This window comes from Xyrauchen texanus, chromosome 35, assembly GCF_025860055.1.
Source record: "Xyrauchen texanus isolate HMW12.3.18 chromosome 35, RBS_HiC_50CHRs, whole genome shotgun sequence".
NCBI classification, from domain to species: Eukaryota; Metazoa; Chordata; class Actinopteri; order Cypriniformes; family Catostomidae; genus Xyrauchen; species Xyrauchen texanus.
Genome location: NC_068310.1, coordinates 38,107,089 through 38,123,387, shown reverse-complemented (window position 1 = coordinate 38,123,387; position 16,299 = coordinate 38,107,089). Strand labels below are relative to the sequence as shown.

Sequence of the window (16,299 nt, the reverse complement as noted above, 5' to 3'; positions counted from 1 at the left end):
AGAGACTCTGCATATAGTCATAAGCACTACTCAACTGTACAGTCAGAAGTAGGAAGGTAATGGTTTCATTTTTTTTTTTAAATTGGAGTCATTGAGGTTTGATTTGAAGCATAACCAAGTTAAAACATGAGGAGAGGAGCAGCCTGGATTCTTGAAAACTTTTCAGTTGAGAGTACAATCGGCCCAAGGAATCTCATTCTTGAAAGTTATCGCTCAGGTGAGGGCTACAAAAAAATACCAAGGCATTAGATATACCATGGATCACTGTGAAGACAGTCATCAACAAGAGGAGAAAGTGTGGCCTAACAGTGACATTATCAAAAACAGGACGTCCCTCCAAAATTGATTATAAGACAAAGAGGAAACTGGTCAGGGAGGCTGTCAAGAGGCCTACAGCAACATTAAAGGAGCTGCAGCACTTTCTGGCAAGTACTGGTTGCTCGTACATGTGACAACTGTCTCCCGTATTCTTCATCTGTCTGGGCTATGGGGCAGGGTGGCAAGACGCAAGCCTTTTCTGATGAAAAATACATCCAAGCCTGGCAAAAACCTGTATCCAGCCTCCCAAAATCATGTGGGAAAATGTGCTATGGTCTGATGAGACCAAGATTTTACTTTTTGCCAAAATTGCAAAGGGTATGTTTGGTGCAAAAACAACACCGCACATCAGCAAAAGAACAGCATACCCATGGTGAAGCATGGTGGTGCCAGCATCATGCTTTGGGGCTGCTTTAGTGAAGGTGGAAGGAGTCCTAAATAGCTCCAAGTACCAGTCAATTTTGGCACACAACCTTCTGGCGTCTGCTAGAAAGCTGAAAATGAAGAGATCTTTCATCTTTGAGCATGACAATGGTCCATATCAACAAAAGAATGGCTTCAGCAAAAAAAGAGGAATGTTTTGGAATGGTCCAGACCCGAATCCTATAGAAAATCTGTGGGGGGGGCCTGAAGAGGGCCGTGCACAGGAGATGTCCTCGCAATTTGACAGATCTGGAGTGTTTTTGCAAAGAAGAGTGGGAAAATATTACCAAGTCAAGATGTGCCAAGCTAATAGACTGGTATCCAAAAATCAATGGATGCTTCAAAATTTACATTTATGCATTTGGCAGACGCTTTTATCCAAAGCGACTTACAGTGCACTTATTACAGGGACAATCCCCCTGGAGCAACCTGGAGTTAAGTGCCTTACTCAAGGACACAATGGTGGTGGCTGTGGGGATCAAACCAGCAACCTTCTGATTACCAGTTCTGTGCTGTTGCCCATTATGCCACCACCATGCATCAACTCAGTATTAGTTCAGGGATGTGCACTCTTATTTAGTTAGGTTATTCTACATTTTTTATTTTTATTTTGTCCCTTTGGTTTTCAGTGGCATTGCATAGGTTGTGATGTTTACATTAAAGGTGCAAAAATTCTGATAAGATTTATCTTTAGTTATTTACATCAAAAAAACCTTCTGTTTTAACAGGGGTGTGTAGACTTTTTATATCCACTGTTTCTGAAAATAGTTTTCAATGCAATCTTAAGGAAACAAATGACTGGTCAAAATATCTTAACTGTGAATTATGACTGGTCAGATATGCATTGCAGATAACTTAACTGAATTATGACTGGTCAGATATGCACAATATATATCTGAAATTGGAGTGAACCAACACAGTTTCTGCTAACAGACAGACTGAAACGGACCGGTCAAAACAGCTTTGGACTTCAGGAAAAGATTATTCCAACGAGCAGAATTTTTCTTTCTTTTTGGAGAAGCTACAACAATACATTCTGAAACAATGTATCGGTTCCTTTCCATGACTGTGATTTCACTGCTAGTTATTTTGGGGCCCCATGTCAGCATCCAGTCTTCATCGGGACGTCTCGAGCGGAGCATCAGCAGGTCATACATATCAGTGCTGACAGTGCCCAACGGAATGCACTGGGGGACTTGGGGATGGCAGCAAATGTGTCCAACCGGAACATATGCTGCAGGGTTTAGCCTCAAGGTATCATATTTATTGTAATGTGGTTCTAGATCATTTTGTATCTTAAAACCCCTGTAGGGGTGGTCCATGAAATGTAGAGATGGCATATTCAATTGTTGGTCAAGATGTCGTGGAAAATCGCAAAGAACTTCTCTAAGATGCAAGAAAACTCTTGGAGTCTTGAGTTCCAGATGCCAAAGTTGTAGTTTATTGAACACCAACAAACATGAGACCGGTCAGCTGTCCGTTCTGACACTCTTAGTCCAAAATCTCCTCTTCTATACAGTTTGTTAATCTGGCATTATCTCATTTCTATGCCCCTTCATTATTTTTGTAACCAATGGATACTATTTGCCACCATTATCTCACAGAGCCTTTTGATATCTTTTTACTGGTAGAAACTTGGCTTTAGTCAATCTTCAAGGTCCTTAGCCTCATTATTTTGTTACAGCTGGTGCTCTTTGTGGCCTCTGCAGCATCAACACTTTTAGTAACCTCATATGCTCTCTCCTGGGTCACACAAAGGCCAGGAAACTCATATAAGTACTTTGATATAAAAACATACTAGAATATTGAAAAATATACTATAAAGACAGTGAAAAGTCACTATGGACTGGGTTCCAGCAAGTTCTACAAGATTGCTAGTGGTTCTAAAGTACAGAATTGTCTTGAAGTATACTACATGTGTGGAATGTTTTTCTGAAGGTGGAAAGAAAGCTGGGCGATGGAGACGACACCGCACTCAATGGAATTCGTCTTCACTGCATTGACCCGTCCAGAGACTCCGCATATAGTCATGAGCACTACTCAACTGTACAGTCAGAAGTAGGAAGGTAATGGTTTCATTTGTTTTTAATTGGAGTCATTGAGGTTTGACTTGAAGTGTAACCAGTTTAAGCTCCTGTTCCAAGAAGCTTGAACTGAATTTTTTTTATGAAAATGGTCTTTCTTCAGCTGGGGAACATGGACAAATATAAACTGGTGCTCATCTGGATTCTTGAAAACTTTTCAGTTGAGAGTAGAATCGGCCCAAGGATGGGTGAGGGATGATACAGCCGCAAACAATATCAGGTCAGTACAATTAAGCACAAGCTCATGATCTCATCCTAATCTCGTCTTCTTAAAGCTTAATTGACAGCATCTGTGGTATAATGTTGATTACCACACAAATCTATTTTGACTTGCCACTCCATTTCTTTAAAAAAATCTCAAATCTGTTTTACAGTGAAGCACTTACAATGGAAGTCAATTTCAAAATTTTTATAATCTTTTGACATCCTTATTTGTTCATATCCGGCATCCTAGCGTTTTGCTGTCCAAGTGCTCAAATGCACCAACTTTATGATGCATGTGCTTCAAACGGATGCACACTTCTGGTTTGTCATTTTTGGGAGGCTTGCTCTGAAGATCTGACCCAACTGATTACACACCTTTGGTGCTTGGCCCCAAATTAGTGTTACCTGTCACTAATATCAAGTGATCTAGTCAAATTTCATGCCATTTTTCAGACAGGTCTCCTAAGCAACCAAATTGTCTCAGTTGCTAAGGAGGGTAGAGTCACATGGGGTAACCTCCTCGTGGTGGTGATTAGTGGTTCTCTCAATGGGGTGTGTGGTGAGTTGTGTGTGGATCGTGGAGAGTAGCATGAGCCTCGACGTGCTGTGAGTCTCCACGGTGTCATGCACAATGAGTCACATGATAAGATGCGCGGATTGACGGCCTCAGACGCGGAGGCAACTGAGACTCGTCCTCCGCCACCCGGATTGAGGTGAGTCACTATGCCACCATGAGGAACTACTAAGTAGTGGGAATTGGGCAAGCCAATTTGGGAAAAAAGGTGATACAAAAAAATACATTAAAAAATGTCACTGTATTTCAAGAGTGTTTTTGCTTTAAGTGTTTTTATCCGTGTTACTAAACACCCGAGTGAATGTTAGTTTAAATCTTGTTGTAATCTGATTTTTCTCCAGATTCACATGCAGTGACGGCGGGGTAGTACTGGATGGGAGCGGCTTGGATTGGGGCGACTGGGGCTACTGGAGCAAAACGTGTCAAGGAAAAGGAATCTGCGGCATCAAGACGAGAATCGAGTTGCCACAGGGCATCGGAGATGATACGGCCCTCAATGACGTGATGATGTACTGCTGCTACTAAAAATTACATTCTGTTAATGAATGATTTGAAATTACATCTACGAAAAATACCATTGATCTACAGTTTAATTTGAGTTACATTGTGTAGTTTCTGTGCCACCCCAATGGAATTGCAAAAATAAAAGTTGTTTTTAAACACCTTCTGTCTTCCATTGTTCAACCAAACAGGTAGTCCCACCCCAAACTCACACCATTGGTCGAGCGAGACTATGTTGTAATGTTGGGTTGGGCGGGTCCCTCCAGGCCCGGATCTAGAAATCTAACATTGGGGGGCAATAACAAATGATGAAGGGGCCCTGGTGAAAACAAATATGCAAAGTATACTTGAAACCAGACTAATGATAAGTATGCTTCAAGTGTGTTAATGATTAGTTAACTTAAAGTGTGCTAATTTTGTACCAAGTATATTTTAGTTTAATTAAATTGTAGTAAACATAACATTAAATGTATTTAGTTTACTTTTGTGTGCGAAATTGGATCAAATTCAAGTATACTTAGTATACTGTAATTTGGCTTATTCCAAATACTACAAATTGCACACTTTGTCTTCAATAATAAACTGTTATTACTTAGCTATACTTTGTTCACTATACTTTAAACATTACATCGTCTTACACAAGACAGTACTTTAAATGTGTTACCTGCATACTGAAGCTGAATTTCTTGGGGACTTTTTTTTACCCAATGATGAATGCACTTGTTTTCAAGGCCATTACAATAAATAACAGAACTTCAATAACAGACAGTGTTTATTTAAATCTCACATGGTTTTATAATTGTAAAACATAACAAAATGTACCAACTGTAGCTCCCTCCAATGACAGACATGAGGCACGAGGTCATGGTTAAAATACCTTGTAGGCTGCCTGTCTCTTATGAGGGGATAAATCTGCCTTTATTTTTCTCCTCGCTTCTTTCTTCTAGGTTTGTCTGCTTACATGTTTATTACTTTGTGTAGCTGTCGCTGATCTCTTTTCTGTCGTCTTTTTTGGCGCTTCGCTCAACAGGTGTTTTCTTAATTAGTTCCGGGCGGAACACGAGCGCCGCAATTAATAGTTCCGCCTCCAAACTACTAATAGCAGGATAAACAGCTATAATTTCAACACCATCATGCTTTTAAATTAAAAGAACGCTGAAACAATAAATACATTAATTAATTTTGGAACAGCGGCCACACCACTGATCTGTATATATATATTGTTGTATTCTGTAACAATCTGCAGATGTCGCTATTGGATACCTTTTGCTTTAAAAGGGGGAATTAATACACTTTGTTGTTGTATTTTTACTGTTGATTATTAAAGATTATGATCGTTATGCTCACTCTACATGGGGATAACGACTAATTTGTGGTTAATAGGTACATAGCCTGTATAAACTACAACCTGTGGGCACTTTAGCCACATCCTTAAGTGAGTGTTGTTTCGCGGTTAAACGCCGCACATGCCGCGATGCCCTCTGTCGGTGTTATGATGTGCAGGAAGACAGACGAGGATCTAAACGCAGCGATACTTTATTAGAATAATAGGGCAACACGAAAACACACGAACAAAGAAAACATCCACGATGGAAAACAGTAAACAAAAACACGGAAGAGTTAACAGACGGGGTAATATAGACGGGAAAACAGGCATCCACATACATCAACGATCGACAAGGGAATGAAGAACAAACAGGGTTTATACACTTGGAGACATAATGATGACAAACTACAATCAGGTGAGCACAATGACACAGGGCTGGCTGTGATGAGGGCCGGGGATCATGGGAAGTGTAGTTTCTTTAAAGGTCCCCTGACATGAAATTTTCACTTTCTGAGGTTTTTTAACATTTATATTAGTTCCCCTAGCCTGTATTTGGTCCCCTCGTGTCTAGAAAGTTCAGTCGGTGTAAACCGAGTTTTGGCTATCTTTCTCTGCCTGTGAGAAAATGAGATCTCAGACGGGCTGATCTTGAATCTCCCCCTATATGACGTCATATAGGGGGAGGTTACCTCCCCCTTCTCTGCTTTGCCCGCCCAGAGAATTTGACCCGCCAATGAGAAAACACATGAGCTCGAAGCACAAAAGTTGCTCAATAATTGAATGCACAAATGATCACAGAAGTCTTTTTTTTACTTCCTTCATCCAATCCCCAGAAGGATCGATGGATAAATTTCATTTACTCGGTCACAGTAGAGCGAAGTTGTGGAGGGCTTTCTCGGTTACCATGGATTTCTAAAACTATTGACTGCGTTCGCAGCTCTTTGACTGAACGTAGGCTATTTGTAAGAGAAATCCCACCACTTTGAAGGAAAACGACCATCGCGCGAAACATTGCGCTGACAGTTCTCATACGCACTGAATAACAGCTCACGCACTGCGGTGTTCGCGACTTCACGTCATCGAAATCACTACGGCAGTGACGCGAACAACTCCGAAAGGTAGGTAATTTTTCTTTCTTTTTTTAGGAGAGGTAAAGGTTTTACTGTTGATATTTCTTTAAAGATGTAGATATTAACACTTTAATATCGTCTTATGGTGTGAATGAGTGAAAAGATGCGTTCGCAACATCTGAACGACTGCGTGTCTAAGTGCCATTGCAATATATCCAATGTAAACACCCACACTACACCTTGCCCCGCCTTTCTCCTCCTCATTAGCATTTAAAACTACAGACACCGAAACGGCATGTCTGAAGGAAAGCTCATTATGGGTTGGCTTGTAGTGGCTATAATTCTGTACCAAGGCTGAATTTTGTAAAAGAGATTTCAGATACAGTACTAGGGACCAAGGCCTATATCAAAGCCTACAAAAAGAAGCATGTCAGGGGACCTTTAACAAAGACAAGTGAGACCCAGGGCAGACAACAAGGGAATCGTGACAGTCGGTAGGGAATAGTAAGATGGCCGCCAGAGCACTTCCGGTAGCTTCACCTACTGCTGGCAGTTTAGATTTCTATGAGCAATCCAGTTTTATATATAGATCAGTGGGCCACACACAAACTACGCATTGTTATTTTTTGTTGCTGAAACGTTCATTGTTACACTTGCGCCTGATGGACACTCGCCTAAAATAATTTTTTAAGTAAAGTTCAAATAAATACACTTTTAAAAAAGAATCAGAATTTACACTTCAAGTATATTTTTAGATAATATACTGAAGTACAATTATTTTAAAGTGTGTTAAAAGTTGTATTGTGAAAATTGGTAAACGCATGATGCTAATATACTTTAAATATATTTAAATATAGTGCATTTTTGGTTAGTATATTTGCAATATACAATTAAAAAGAGAATATATTGCAAATAAAATAAAGTATACTTTTTTTCACTAGGGGGCAATGAGCAGGGGGGATGGTTGTTAATGCCAGTGTTGGTTTTTCCAGCGCATTTGTTTGGCGCCATAACGCCAAGTGCTTCACTTGCACGTGGGGGGCACAGGGATCATTTGGGGGGGCAAAGCCCACCCCAGCACTCCCTTAGATCCAGCCCTGGGTCCCTCAAACAAACTGCCATTTTTATAGCACTTAAAGTTGTCTCTGCATATTAAGCCGAGACAGAAGAAAGTATTTGAATATTTAAAGATTTTCACACTTGCATTTAGCCGAGCAAAGGATCCAGTTTATCATCGGGTTAAATATCTTTAAAATCCTTTAGAGCCTTTTTTGCTGCTTTTGAAAGACTCCCTGTTGTTATAATTACAGTTCTGTGAAAAAGTTTTTGCCCCCTCCCTGATTTCCCAGTATTTTTCATACTAAACTGTTTTAATCTTCAAACGAGTTATGACATAAAACAAAGGCAAGCTGAGTAAACACAAAATACTGTTTTCACAAATATATATATATATATATATATATATATATATATATATATATATATTTTATTGAAACAAAAAAGTTATCCAACAGCTATATCACCCATGTGAAAAACTAACTGCCCCCTTAAAGTTAATATCTGGTTGTGTCGCCTTTAGCAGCAACAACTGCATCAAACGTGTCTGATAACTGGAGATCGGTCTTTCACAACACTGTGGGGGAATTCTGTCCCGCTCTTCTTCACAGAACTGCTTTAGTTCAGACACATTGGAGAGTTTTGAGCATGAACTGCCTGTTTAAGGTCCTGCCACAGCATCCCAATCGGGTTCAAGGACTTTAATTTAGCTTCTTTTGATTCATTCAGAGGTGGATTTACTCCTGTGCGCTGGATCATTGTCTTGCTGCATAATCCAGTTGTGCTTGAGCTTCAACTCACGGACTGATGACAGGATGTTCTCCTTTGGGATTTTCTGGTCGAGAGCAGAATTCCACTCTTCCATGGATGGCATTATTGCCCAGTGTCTGTCTGATAGAGTCATGAGCAGTGACCGGTGCGAGAGATGGCTGCAGTTCCTTGGATGTTGTCCTTGTCATTTGTGTGACTTCCTGTATGAGTCATCGCTGTGCTCTTGGAGGAATATTGGAAGGACGGCCACTTCCGGGATGGTTCACTACTGTGCCAAGTGTTCTCCATTTGGAGATAATGGCTCTCACTCTGATTATTTGGTTATTTGGAGTCCCAGAGCATTTGAAATAGCTTTGTAACTCTTCCTAGACTGATCCATTACAATCACATATCATTTCTGGAATTTCTTTCGACCTTGGCATAGTGTGCTGCTGGGTGAGACCTTTTAGCCAACATATAATATAAATTGTATATAGGTGTTGATGTGATTGAACAGGGTTGGCAGTAATCAGGTCTAGCTGAACCCCATTATGAATAGTTTCACAGATTTGGGGAAACTATTCATTGAGTGTATGTGTGAGTGAGATTGTGTGCATGTATGTGTGTAAGTGTGTTTGAGTGTATGTGTGAGTGAGATTGGGTGCATGTATGAGTGTTTGGGGATGATTTGGGGATGGCCGCATTGACAACAGCGTGAGTGTTTGCTGAAGCTCAAGTCTGCATTATGAACTATTTTCTTTAAATATTGTGGACTCAATGCATCTATCTCCATATTTGTTAACAAAGGATAACATCTCTTAAACAACTCTATAACTAAACCGGCACAAATAGATGACAATTAAGAGCGTGTTTTGCTCAATTGTGATTGTGCTACAATGACTTCCATCAAATCTATGACTGAAGTTATACAAGAACTGAAAAACGAGTTGCTTGTACACTTTGATTCTAAAATGGATAAACTAGAAACGAGTCTGAATACAATAGAGGCCTTCCTGTGAACTATTGGAGACCAAGTCTCCCTATTGGAACAAAGAGTCAGCGCTAATGAAGACAATGTATCCGATCTGGAAAAACGTATTGAAATCCTAGAGAAGGAAAACACTCACCTGAGAGAAAAAACAGAGGAGATGGAGAACAGGAGCCGGTCATATAACCGGCTCCTGTTCTCCATCTACCGGAACAAGCAGAGGGCCGCGACATACTGGGCTTCATGCAGCAGCTTATTCCTCAGCTTCTTGGTGCGGATAATTACCCATCGCCTCCAGTGATTGAAAGGGCACATCGTACTCCAACTGTATGTAATCTCAACTTTAAAACGGGTGCAAGATCAATCCTGATAAAGCTCCTGAACCTTCAGGATAAGATGAAAATTCTCCGACTTGCCCGGGAGAAGGGGCATCTACAATGCCAGGGAACGCGTATTTACCTCTATCCAGACTATAGCGCTGCTCTTCTCGAGAAACGCCGTCAGTTTGATCCCATTAAGAAGAAACTCCGAGAGCTGGAAATCAAGTACTCGTTACAGTATCCTGCAACACTGAGGGTAACTGTGGATGGTAAGGTCACCACTCTCCGTTCCCCTGAGGAAGCAGAGGGCTTCCTTAGTGATATTTCTATGGGACCTCCGTAATATTTAGTTCACTATTTACATTCTTTAGTCCATCTAACAAAATGCTAAAAAGCAGACTGAGCTTGGCAAATTTTTTATTTTAATTTTTTTGTTTAGATTATGTTTTTATGTAGAAATGTGTATGTATATGTGTATGAGCTCTCTTTTCTACCTTTTTACTGCTAGTCCCTATTACCGCTATGCTTTATCTGATGGACTTTTTGTTTATTGTCATGTCAAAACTGTATTATGAACTTTAGTAAAGGTATGTATATCATTCATCTGAATATTAGAAGTTTACTACCCAAGATTGACCTTTTAAGAGCCTGGCTTACCTATAATAAACCTAATGTAATTACACTTTCTGAGACCTGGCTCAATAGTACGATATCAGATGATGATATAAAACTTGACAATGATGTTTTATATAGAGTTGATCGTGACTCTAGAGGAGGAGGAGTGGCCACATATATGTCCTCAACTCTAGTCTCAGAACTTATTACACCAAAGGAGAATCCCTTGTATTTTGAATCTCTCTTTGTTAAAATAATTTTTCATAAAAATAAACAAATAATAATAGGTAATATTTATAGACCCCCCAAAGCCCCGGTTGAATCCACTAAATGTATTATATCAACTATTAATTCCCTTGATGATCACACTGAAATGATCATTCTGGGTGATTTTAATAATAACTGGTTAGCTGGCTCATGTAGGCAAGATCGTAATTTATTTAGTAGTTCAAATTTAACACAACTTATAACAGAACCCACCAGATCGGATTTCAAATCATCATCCTTGCTAGACTGGATCCTAGTCTCACATCCAGATAGGATCAGCTCATCTGGAGGATTGTCTGACTCATTTAGTGATCATTCTATGATCTACTGTGTCTGGAAAATAAACATACCTCGACTACCTCCAAAATTAATTACATTTATCACACTTTATATAAACACTTTATCCAAGACATGACTAACATTAACTGGGATAGATTTCAGTTAATCCCATTTGTTGAAGATGCATGGAACTATTTTTATTCAGAAGTTACCAAAATCATTGATAAACATGCACCTTGGAAAATAATTAAAGTTAAGGGAAGACATCTACCTTTTGGATAAATGGTGATTTAATAAATCGAAGATAGAGATAGAGCTTGGAGAAAATACCACTCAACAAGGGATTCTACAGAATGGGATATTTTAAGGACTGCCTAGCATCAGATTATAACAATCCCAAAGTATTCTGGGAAAGAATTAATAATTTAACCAATTTTTCATCTAAAAAAACAATCTATTTTCATACGAATAAATAATGAAATTATTAAAGATTCATTTGAAATTGCTGACACATTTAATCAATACTTTACCAAAGGTAGTCCTATATGATCTCAATTCTAATTTTAATACTCCTAATCATATTTGTGAAAACTCCTTCTCATTTAGATCCATCAGTCCTATAGAAGTTCAGCAAGTTATCGACAGTTTAGACTCAGATAGCAGTGCAGGTCCAGATGGGCTGGAAATCAAGTTCCTGAAAATGGCCTCACATGTCCTGGCTTATCATTTGTCTGATTTATTTAATCTATCATTGACAACATGTACTACCCCATTATCTTGGAAACGTACTAGAGTTACTCCATTGTATAAAAACGGTGATCAACATGACATTAATAATTATAGACCAATTTCAATAATTAATAGCGTGGTGAAAATATTTGAAAAAATAATTTTCTTTCAATTATCAAAATATTTTAATGATTCCAATATTATATCACCTTTTCAGTCCGAGCTTCCGACCAAATTTCTCTACAACAAGTGCTCTTCTAAAAATTACTAACGATATTACATCTTCTTTTGATTCTAATAATTTAACTGGTGCCTTATTTATTGATTTAACCAAAGCTTTTGATTCAGTAGACCATTATCTTCTTCTAGATAAACTGTATGATATTGGCCTTTCAAGATCTTCTTTACTTTGGTTTAATTCATACTTACACTATAGACAACAATGCGTTTTGTATCAGGGAAGTTGTTCGGATTTTAAAACTATTGATAGAGGAGTACCTCAGGGCTCATCTCTTGGGCCGCTATTGTTTTCTATTTTTATAAATAATCTTCCACAAGTTTGTTCTAATTGTCAAATTCAGTTATATGCGGATGATACTGTTATTTACTTTTCTATTCAGCGATCAATTCAGTCTGACTTTGACGTAGTTCAAAATTGGTTTGCTTATAACAAACTTTTGCTAAATAAAAAGAAGTCTTATTATATGTTGTTTAATACAAAACAAATCTCACCACAAACTGACTACTTGATTCATTTTACAGATGGAACTCCAGTGTTAAAAGTTGATGAGTTTAAATATTTAGGTCTTCTGCTTGATTCTCAATTGTCATTTAGATCACATATTGACTTAGTTATTAAGAAAATATCATATCGAATTAGAATACTTTATTTCTCTATTAATTGTTTTACCCGACAGGTTAGAAAAAGAATTATTACTCAGTTAATACTTCCAATCCTTGACTATGCTGATATAATTTACCAAAACACCTCCATTACAAATCTTCGTCCTCTTAATGTTGTTTATAATAATCTTTGTAGATTTGTACTGAGGTGTCCATACAAAACACACCATTGCCAAATGTTTGAACTATTAAATTGGCTATCTTTAAAGTCAAGAAGGCATTATCACTGGTTTCAGTTTATTTTTAAATGTTATTACTTAAATTATCCTTTGTATTTAAAACAATATCTAATTCCATTTCGCTCTTCACATAATTTAAGGCACACCGATCAATTATATTTTTACGTTCCTAAAATTAATAAAGAAGTAGGTCGTCGGGCATTCAAATTTAAAGCTCCTTCAGATTGGAATAATTTACCAAGTGTACTTAGATCCATTACCTCTTTAATTTCTTTAGGCCATTACTACATGATCATTTGCAGAATATATGCTCTTGCTTTTGAGTACACCCATCTCCAATTATCATGTGAACTTCATTATTTTCTATGGTACTGAACCTGCATGCTATGTTATGTGTGATAATTGTATACTTAATGTATCAATGTACTTAGAGGGCTTGTATGTGAGGAGATAGTTATGGAGAGCTAAATGTTGGTATGAATGTGAAGTATTATGTGATATATAATGTAACCCGTTTTCTGTATTCATGTTTGTTCCTAGGACCCCCTCGAAAACGAGATGGTACATCTCAAGGGGCTATCCTTCAAATACATTTCAAATTTGTTCTCTCTAGTAGCTAAGGGGGCAAATACTTTTTTCCTGGAATTATACATGGCAACTTTGACCGATCTGGAATGTTTTTGTAAAGTAGAGTTAATATACTCATATCCAAACAGACTGAGTGTTGTAATAAAATCAATGGGGGCATCAACTCAGTATTAGTTCAGGGATGTGCACTCTTATTTAGTTATTCTACATTTTTTATTTTAATTTTGTCACTTTGGTTTTCAGGGTTAGGGTTAGGTTGTCATTTTTTAATTAAAGGTGCAAAAATTCTGATAAGATTTATCTTTAGTTATTTACATCACAAAAACCTTCTGTTTTAACAGGGGTGTGTAGACTTTTTATATCCACTGTTTCTGAAAATAGTTTTCAATGCAATCTTAAGGAAACAAATGACTGGTCAAAATATCTTAACTGTGAATTATGACTGGTCAGATATGCATTGCAGATATCTTAACTGTGAATTATGACTGGTCAGATATGCAGTGCAGATATCTTAACTGTGAATTACTACTAGTCAAAAATGCACAACAGATATCTGAAATTGGAGATTTGACTAGTCAAAACACAATTGTGGATAGTCAAATCTGAAAATTAAATGATAAAATTACCTGCAATAACAACAACACGTGCGTCATTATTTCGATCTGGTTTCCCGGCAGCTCCTTATCTCTCCTGCTCAAACACAGTTCAATGAACGCAATTGATAAACCAACACACAGTTCTGCTGAATTATGACTAGTCAGATATGCACTATATATATCTGAAATTGGAGTAAACCAACACACAGTTTCTGCTAACAGACAGACCGAAACGGACCGGGTCAAAACCGCTTTGGACTTCAGGAAAAGATTATTCCAACGAGCAGAATTTTTCTTTCTTTTTGGAGAAACTTACAAGAATACAATGTATCGGTTCCTTTCCATGAATGTGATTTCACTGCTTGTTATTTTAGGGCCCCATGTCAGCATCCAGTCTTCATTGGGACGTCTCGAGCGGAGCATCAGCAGGTCATACATATCAGTGCTGACAGTGCCCAACGGAATGCACTGGGGGACTTGGGGATGGCAGCAAATGTGTCCAACCGGAACATATGCCGCAGGGTTTAGCCTTAAGGTATCATATTTATTGTAATGTGGTTCTAGATCATTTTGCATATTTAAACCCCTGTAGGGGTGGTCCATGAAATGTAGAGATGGCATATTCAATTGTTGGTCAAGAAGACAGTGAAAAGTCACTATGGACTGGGTTCCAGCAAGTTCTACAAGATTGCTAGTGGTTCTAAAGTACAGAATTGTCTTGAAGTATACTACATGTGTGTAATGTTTTTCTGAAGGTGGAAAAAAAGCTGGGCGATGGAGACGACACCGCACTCAATGGAATTCGTCTTCACTGCATTGACTCCGCATATAGTCATGAGCACTACTCAACTGTACAGTCAGAAGTAGGAAGGTAATGGTTTCATTTGTTTTTAATTGGAGTCATTGAGGTTTGACTTGAAGTGTAACCAGTTTAAGCTCCTGTTCCAAGAAGCTTAAACTGAACTTTTTTTATGAAAATGGTCTTTCTTCAGCTGGGGAACATGGACAGATATAAACTGGTGCTCATCTGGATTCTTGAAAACTTTTCAGTTGAGAGTAGAATCGGCCCAAGGACGTGGGGATGATACAGCCGCAAACAATATCAGGTCAGTACAATTAAGCACAAGCTCATGATCTCATCCTAATCTCGTCTTCTTAAAGCTTAATTGACAGCATCTGTGGTATAATGTTGATTACCACACAAATGTATTTTCACTTGCCACTCCATTTCTTTAAAAAAAATCTCAAATCTGTTTTACAGTGAAGCACTTACAATGGAAGTCAATTTCAACATTTTTATAACCTTTTGACATCCTTATTTGTTCATATCCGGCATCCTAGCGTTTTGCTGTCCAAGTGCACATTGGGAGGCTTGCTCTGAAGATCTGACCCAACTGATTACACACCTTCGGTGCTTGGCCCCAAATGAGGGTTACCTGTCACTAATATCAAGTGATCTAGTCAAATTTCATGGCATTTTTCAGCCAGGTCTCCTAAGCAACCAAATTGTCTCAGTTGCTAAGGAGGGTAGAGTCACATGGGGTAACCTCCTCGTGGTGGTGATTAGTGGTTCTCTCAATGGGGTGTGTGGTGAGTTGTGTGTGGATTGTGGAGAGTAGCATGAGCCTCCACGTGCTGTGAGTCTCCGCGGTGTCATGCACAATGAGTCACGTGATAAGATGCGCGGATTGACGGTCTCAGACGCGGAGGCAACTGAGACTCGCCTCCACCACCCGGATTGAGGCGAGTAACCGCACCACCATGAGGAACTACTAAGTAGTGGGAATTGGGCAAGCCAATTTGGGAAAAAAGGTGATACAAAAAAATACATTAAAAAATGTCACGGTATTTCAAGAGTGTTTTTGCTTTAAGTGTTTTTATCCGTGTTACTAAACACCGAGTGAATGTTAGTTTAAATCTTGTTGTAATCTGAATTTTCTCCAGATTCACATGCAGTGACAGCGGGGAAGTACTGAATGGGAGCGGCCAGGATTGGGGCGACTGGGGCGACTGGAGCTACACATGTCGAGGAAAAGGAATCTGCGGCATCAAGACGAGAATTGAGTTGCCACAGGGCAGCGGAGATGATACGTCCCTCAATGACGTGATGATGTACTGCTGCGACTAAAAATTACATTCTGTTAATGAATGATGTGAAATTACATCTACGAAAAATACCATTGATCTACAGTTTAATTTGAGTTACATTGTGTAGTTTCTGTGCCACCCGAATGGAATTGCAAAAATAAAAGTTGTTTTTAAACACCTTCTGTCTGCCATGGTTCATCCAAACAGGTAGTCCCACCCCAAACTCACACCATTGGTCGAGCGAGACTATGTTGTAATGTTGGGTTGGGCGGGTCCCTCCAGGCCCAACATTGGGGGGCAATAACAAATGATGAAGGGGCCCTGGTGAAAAGAAAATATGCAAAGTATACTTGAAACCAGACTAATGATCAGTGTGTTAATGATTAGTTAACTTGAAGTGTGCTAATTTTGTACCAAGTATATTTTAGTTTAATTAAATT

At 38.7% G+C, this 16,299-nt stretch overlaps 1 protein-coding gene across 4 annotated transcripts; it reads left to right on the top strand.

Annotated features, from left to right (window-relative positions):
• The first annotated feature begins 22 nt into the window (after nucleotides 1-22).
• LOC127628920 (vitelline membrane outer layer protein 1-like) lies at nucleotides 23-16,068 on the top strand. Of its 4 annotated transcripts, none has more exons than XM_052105902.1 (4): nucleotides 1,654-1,995; nucleotides 2,680-2,807; nucleotides 2,929-3,045; nucleotides 3,945-4,238. In XM_052105902.1, exons 1-4 carry the CDS (start codon nucleotides 1,786-1,788, stop codon nucleotides 4,126-4,128), a joined length of 639 nt encoding a protein of 212 aa, XP_051961862.1. In that variant the 5' UTR covers nucleotides 1,654-1,785; the 3' UTR covers nucleotides 4,129-4,238. The 4 variants fall into 4 exon arrangements, 3 of the variants coding, with proteins under 3 accessions (XP_051961862.1, XP_051961861.1, XP_051961863.1); XM_052105901.1 differs by lacking the exon at nucleotides 3,945-4,238 and adding an exon at nucleotides 15,716-16,068 and having other exon boundaries at nucleotides 1,662-1,995; XM_052105903.1 differs by lacking the exons at nucleotides 1,654-1,995; nucleotides 2,680-2,807; nucleotides 2,929-3,045; nucleotides 3,945-4,238 and adding exons at nucleotides 13,961-14,306; nucleotides 14,527-14,642; nucleotides 14,764-14,877; nucleotides 15,716-16,057.
• The last annotated feature ends 231 nt before the right edge of the window (nucleotides 16,069-16,299 follow it).

Bases quoted from the DNA above. Each gene is read 5' to 3' on its own strand.
- LOC127628920 (XM_052105901.1), top strand. From the start codon at position 1,786: ATGTATCGGTTCCTTTCCATGACTGTGATTTCACTGCTAGTTATTTTG. The intron at 1,996-2,679 runs GTATCATATTTA...GTTTTTCTGAAG, and splicing joins CTGCAGGGTTTAGCCTCAAG to GTGGAAAGAAAGCTGGGCGA. The intron at 3,046-15,715 runs GTCAGTACAATT...AATTTTCTCCAG, and splicing joins ACAGCCGCAAACAATATCAG to ATTCACATGCAGTGACAGCG.